This window comes from Ziziphus jujuba, chromosome 6 (assembly GCF_031755915.1).
Source record: "Ziziphus jujuba cultivar Dongzao chromosome 6, ASM3175591v1".
Lineage (NCBI taxonomy): Eukaryota > Viridiplantae > Streptophyta > Magnoliopsida > Rosales > Rhamnaceae > Ziziphus > Ziziphus jujuba.
The window spans coordinates 20,480,892-20,487,627 of record NC_083384.1 but is presented as its reverse complement, the minus strand read 5'-3'; the positions used below and the strand labels follow the sequence as shown (position 1 = coordinate 20,487,627).

General features: G+C 38.1%; 1 protein-coding gene across 1 annotated transcript; it reads right to left on the bottom strand.

Moving 5' to 3' along the window:
* Positions 1 to 1,212: 1,212 nt before the first annotated feature.
* On the bottom strand, positions 1,213 to 3,370 carry LOC107430289 (probable aspartyl protease At4g16563). The gene has a single exon (XM_016041120.4). It carries the CDS (start codon positions 3,101 to 3,103, stop codon positions 1,628 to 1,630), a length of 1,476 nt encoding a protein of 491 aa, XP_015896606.3. The 5' UTR covers positions 3,104 to 3,370; the 3' UTR covers positions 1,213 to 1,627.
* Positions 3,371 to 6,736: the final 3,366 nt, after the last annotated feature.

The window sequence follows — 6,736 nt, the reverse complement described above, 5'->3', positions numbered from 1 at the left end:
AATTAGTCAATTATTTTTTATGCTTTGACAGCAAACATAATTTTTTAGCTCATTGTCAAATTAAAGTTTTTTTTTTTTTTTTGCCATCAAATTAAGGATAAATATGATTAATTGAAGTACTGAAAAGTCTCTTTGATTTTGGACAAAATCTTACAGCTAATGCTTGTCTATCACCATAGGCTACAGCTTTTTTTTTTTTTTTTTTTTTTTGGTCGCTTGGAACTTTTTTTACCTGGAAGGACTGTCATTCATCATTTTAAATACCTTCTTTGAGGGCAATTTGCGTGCTACTGCCAAACATTATTTGATTAATTATAGGTCACGAGCCTTTAAAGTAGCACTCAGTCAACATTAGATTCAAGTAAAATTAACTTCATATTTTTCGAGTAATTGTTACCTTAAATAATATCCAATAGATATATCTTTACAATTAAACGTCCTCATACAATGGATCAGTTTTATTGAAATAATAATGATAAAAATAATGATGCCCTAGGAAAATATATATATATATATATAAAGAAAAAGAAAAAAGGAAAAGAATTATAATGGAAACATTGGAGTCGATAAATTAATTTACTGAATTTTAAATCCCTGAGCCTAATTCGCTCAAATTCATGTCACCCTGAGGATCATATCCAATGCATTCGCCCACGTACAGTGACAGAACGTATTCGAGTGGAATTGTCAGGGAGGATAGATTTATCCTCCATTTTTACTCCACCACTTTACCATTATGACTTGCCGAGGGTGTACGCTTGCTGTGACCCGTAAATAGTTACTATTATTATTATTTTTGAAGCCTTAAACAGTCAGTCAAACTTATTTCAAATAAAAATCCAAATCAAATTTAACAGCTTCTTCATTTTTCTTTTACCCTTCACTCTACTTTTTCCTTGCTGATCATTTTTATTCCATGAGTGTAAGTACCGCAAAGCTGGTTCAAAATGCATACCTTTCTTTCTTATTAAGCCGGCTAGATCCATTAACTTCGAATCTAAATGTTTAAAACTTCAGGGACTTACTTAAAAAAATATCTAAAAGATTTGAAGGAAAAAGTATCTTTGTTTTGTTGGATAATTTTATCATGTCCCTACCTTATATTAATTTTGGGTCATTTACTTAGTATTTATTTGTTGGGCATTTATTTTGTTCAGAACCCAAAAGCTCTTACTCCATCCCCAAATATCCAGGGCTATATGGTTGACTAAATGAAGAAACTCAATAATAATAATAATAATAATAATCTGCAGACTTTACAGTAGGTAGATACATTCATTTTCTAAATTATTCCAATTCGATTTGGTTATGTTTGCGCTTCATTTTTTGCTTCATACACTCCTCTAGCCGTCGATCAATTATCACCAAACTTAGCGATGTCCCATATGAACATAAATGTACATTTCTTTTAGCGGAATAAAAAGCAAAAAATGAAGTGCAAACACCCCCCAAAAAAAAAAAAAACCAAAAAGAAAAAAGAAAAACCCGAAAATCACCTTATTACCCGACACATTTACAGAAATCCACACGTGCGGTTAAGCCTATCCAAGTCCAAAACTCCCCCCCCCCCCCCCCCGCGGGGTGACTCAGAAATAAAGTCAACTCTATGACCATTGGGACAGCCACGTCAGCGCTGGTTCAAACTATCCCAAAGCGACGCGCACTCCCTCCTCGCGAACCCAACGCGCCGCTTTGCCAAATCATACACAACCTCGAAACCTTGCTGCTGATAGTTCCCAAGAGTGGCTCCTGGCCCCCCGGTCAACTCCTTCTCATCACCACCGTTCATCAACATCAGACAACCAACATTCCTCTTCTTCCCCGACCCATCGCCGCCGTCTAAAAACTCGTAGAAATAGTTCCTCCTAGGCAACAGCACTCCTGATTCATTCCCCACGAAATGCAGTGTCAGATTGGGAATCTGAATTACCTTGTTATAGTAATAGCATGGCGAGAGTCCGGTTTTGTCTTCGATATCCCTCGCTCGCTCGTGAACTCGGCCGACTCGTTGGTCGAACTCGGCCACCAACGAGTTATACAAACTCGACGGCAACATAGTAAACGTCGTACCGGAATCAACAACCATCCCACCATTTCCTGTCGCATCAACCCCATGAAGAAACTCCGGCGCCAGAATATTTTTCTTCCCGACGGAAATTCCGACGAGTCCGACAGAGTAGAAGTAAGGGTGTTTCGGGTTGTCAAGCATAGACGTGTAGACGAACTGGGCTCCATCATCACCGACCCGCTTCTCTTTCTCTTCGTATCGGCCGAGGATGAGCGGACTAGGGCGGCGAACTCGGTCCGAATCAAACGAGTGGGAGACTAAACAGTAGGAAAATCGGTTACCCAGTTGAGGGGAAAAGCTAGAGAGCTGAGCGGGTAAAGAAAGCAAGCCACGGCCGAACCCAGCAACCCCAATGGGCTCGCCGAGAGCCGAGTGAGCGCAGCCGAAAGTGAAATTGTGAAGAACCAGGGAAGGTGAAGACATGGGTATCGATAACCTGTATTTATGAAGCCGAGCAATTAAGCTCCCATCGGCATAAGCGTAGTAAAAAGGCGGGCAAGAGAAAGACGAGCAATCAGAAATCTCAATGGATTCCAAAGGGCACCGAGCAATCGCGCAGAGATTGGACGAGGAGAGAGACGAGTGAGCTGCCGAGCAAGCAGGGGATTTGCACGAAACGGTGGCGTTCGGTGGGATTTTCAGTGGTTTGTTCGTAGTTTTAGGATCGTATTTTCCTTCGCAGAGAATGCATTCGAAAGGCGAACAGGGAAACCAAACAAGGTCGCTGCCTGTATCCATGTAGAGAGAGATGGATTGGGGAGGATTGGTGCCAACGGTGAGAGAGAGAGTATAATCGCTGCCAGAAGAAAGAGGGAGAGAGACTTGGCTATGGCGGTTCCGGTCGCTACGGCTCCGGTGGAAACGGGCGGCGGAGCGAGTGGCGGTCGACTTGAGGAGGTGCTGGGTACTGTTGAATTGGTTTTGGGAAAGAGAGTGGGTTAGAGGAAGAAGGAGAATCTGAGAGTATGAAACAGAGAGACATTCAAATGAAAAACAGAGTATTATGTAATAAAGGAGGAACAAAGAGGAAGCCATGGTTGGATACAGAAACTCGATTATAAAACAAAGAACTGCTTCTTTTTAGAATATTATGTTTTACTGAGTTAGAGAGAGAAATGGCTTTGAATTTGTATAGAGACGACAGAGAGAGGGTGTGAAGGTAGAGAGAGAAAAGGGCTGGAACTGGGGGAAGAGGACGCAGTTTCGAGGGGTTTTATTAGGTGCATTGGGTGTTGGGAACTGGTGGCTGGCTCGGATGGTTTTATTTTTTGAGTGATGTTCAGTGAATAATCATTTCGATTTCAAATATTTAAGTAATTGGACCCGAGAGGGGAAGGCTGTGACTAGGAAGGTTGTCTTAATTTCACTATGGGGGCCTATATAACTTTGTAATTTGCAAAAGCGCGGCTATGGTTTCAGAACCCCGGACAAAATAAATAAATAATAACAATCGATTGCAATTTAGTTTTTTTTTTCTTTTTTCAATTTGAGAAAATTTTATTTTGTAATTTCAAATTTAAAATATTACAATTTAAATTTTTAAATTTCAATTCTTTGCACTTCAATGCAATTGGATTTTTTATTCAGTTACATGAAGTCTTAGGGAATTTTTTATTCACAATTGTTAGCATGAAGTCTAAGGTAAATTAGACTCCAATAAAAGGTAAATTTTTTAAATTAAAATGCCCAAGCTACAACAATCAACAAACTATAATTTAATATTAGTGAAGTAGGGTGAACGTTATTCACCATTAGAAAATGAAAATCTAATTAGATTGAAATGCAATAAATTAAAGTTTAAAGATTTAAACCACAACATCTTGAATATGAAAATCTCAAATGCAATATCCTCAAACAATAATATATTAAATTGTAATTAATTCTAACAATAATACTATTATAATGAATTTGAAGCTTTTATTTTAGATGTATTATTCGTATATATAATAATTGAAATGGTAAAATAAAAAACAAAAATGTCATTATAGAAGTTTCACTGCTAAATGACTCAAATTAAACAAAAATAAAAAAAGGTGAGAAGATATAGCGAAAATTTTCTAAAGAAATATATATTTTATGCGAAATATATTTATAGAGAAAGGGTACAGTTAGGACATCCTGACTAAATTCTATCCGAACAAAACACGTGGTCTTTTTGTAAAGGATATCTTGACCGTTCGATTAAACGGACCACCCAGATTAAATTTGGCTAATCTCAAATTTCGTTTGGAGGAGCCACTGTTTGTCGACAGAGAGGAAGAGCCACCGTCTAAAGGAGAAAGAGAAGAGTCACTGTTTGAAGGAGAAAGAGCCACCATTCATCCCAGAAACCCATCCATCTGAAACCCATCACCCAGAGCCACCAATCTCAAATTTCATTCAGATGAGCCACCATTTGTTCACAAAGAGAAAGAGCCACCTTTCGGAGGAGAAAGAGAAGGAACCACCATTCGGAGGAGAAAGAGCAACCATTCGTCTCAGAAACCCGTCTGTCCGAAACCCATCGCCTAGAGCCACCGTTCACGGTGAAGAATCACTCATCGGAGGAGAAAGAGGAAATATTTTTGCTGTTGATGATTTTGTGTTTGTTTAAAAGAGGGTTAATATAAAATACCCATTATCTTTATTGGTTTATAGTCTTAGATTTTAACTTTATTTTCTTGTTTCTAATTCAGCTTCCGGAGAAGAGAAAGGTAATGGTTCAACATTGTTATGATGTATCTAGTTAGCGTTTAATATTTCAAACTAACAATCTGGAATCTTCTTTTATTTTATTGTTGGCTGGAGTTTTAAAATGGTATAGTAATTTCAAGTCCATTTGCAAGAATTTATGTTCTTTCTCGCTAGTTCTCATTCTGTATTTGCTGTTGAACTCTTTGTTTTATCCTAAGGAAGGGAAGGAAGCTTGCGCAGGATAGTTGTAAGGGAAATTGAGATTGGCCAAATTTAATCTGAACCATCCATTTAATCGAACGGTCGAAAAATCTCCTCACAAAAGGACCACGTTTTCTGTCCGGATAGAATTTGATTAGAACGTCCTGACTGTAGCCTATCTATATATATATATATATATATACAGTCCGTCTATGGTGCGGACGGTCCTCATACGGACCACAGTATTGGTGACGATTTTTCATAGTATTAGTGACGATTTTCTAAAAAACCGTCGTTAATACTATGAAAAACCGTCACTAATACTGCGGTCCTCATACGGACCGTCCTTACCATAGAATTTCCATATATATATATATATATATATATATATGCAGTGTGTCTCCAATGTGGAAAGACCGCATTCTACCTATCGATAGACCAAAAACATGATTTTATTCTTAACTGTTCGATTAAAATCAATGGTGCAGATCAAAATCACAAATTTCCTCCTAAAGATTCATTCCCACGTGCTAAGAGCCTTCCCTTCCCTTCCTCTTCTGCTACCACCATTCTACCTTTTTTTATTTCCTCTTCTCCTCTGTCTCCTCTATCTTTTTTTTTTTTCCCTTAAATAAAATTTGGGCGACGTCCCAGACCTTTCAAAACCCACCGCCCAGGCCTTTCCTGCTATCAGCCTCAAATCACTCCACACAGAAACTAGGATCCCCATACTATTATCAAATCACTTTGCAGTCCCTTATCTCACCTCGTCATTTTCCAGTTACCAAATTTCAGAATACTGATTTATAAATAAAAATAAAATAAAAATCAACAACTGGATCTCATTTAGTTCTTCAATCCTTCAATAATGGCAAAATGGACCAAATAACTCGTTCGTCAATGGAAAAGTAATCGAATATTTGGTCATGTATTTTACCCAAAAAAAAAAAATTGGTTTTGGACCTTTACGGATCATGAGATTTAAGTTTTCTTTTTTCTTTTTTCTTTTTTTAAATATAAAATCATACTTAATTCGCCCTTGTAAGAAGAAACCAACTTCCATAAGATGTTGGGTGGTTTTAGATTTCTAATTTTTTATTTAAGAGGAAAAAAAATTTATCTGCAAGACAATCTTTGGATTTGGTTCTCCGTCTGCTCAGCAATGTTGATTTTGCTATACAACACAAAAATGGAATAACAAGGCTTTTATTACTTGGAAAAAGATAATACACATGTCATTTAAAGGATGCTGAGTTCTGAGTACTCCACACTCCAGGAATACTTGAAAATTTTCCCTCCCACATCCTTTCCTTCCCTTCCCTTTCTCTTTTCCTTTGCTTCCACCGTTCCACCTTTCTTCATTACCTCTTCTCCTCTGTCTTCTTTGTCTTTTTTTAAAAATAAAATCTGGCAGTGGATTGGATTTGGGATTGTGCCAGGGCGGTGGCCTGGTTTTGGGATCCTGGACCGTGGGTTTCGGAATCTTGGGCGGTGGGTTTCGAAAGGTCTAGGACGTCGCCAAGATTTTATTTAACAAAAAGAAAAGAGAGAGAGAGAGAGAGAGAGAGAGAGAGAGAGAGAGAGAGAGGAGACAGAGGAGAAGAGGAAAGAAAGAAAGGTGGAATGTGGAATGGTGGTAGCAGAAGAGGAAGGGAAGGGAAGGCTGTAGAAGATGTTCTCAGCACGTGGGAATGAATTTTTGAGAGGAAATTTGTGATTTTTATTTGCACCGTTGGTTTTAATCGAACGATTAAGAGTAAAATCACATTTTTGGTCCGGATGGGTAGAATGAGA

Excerpts from the sequence above, each read along its gene's own strand:
- LOC107430289 (XM_016041120.4), bottom strand. The coding sequence starts at position 3,103 with ATGGCTTCCTCTTTGTTCCTCCTTTATTACATAATACTCTGTTTTTCA.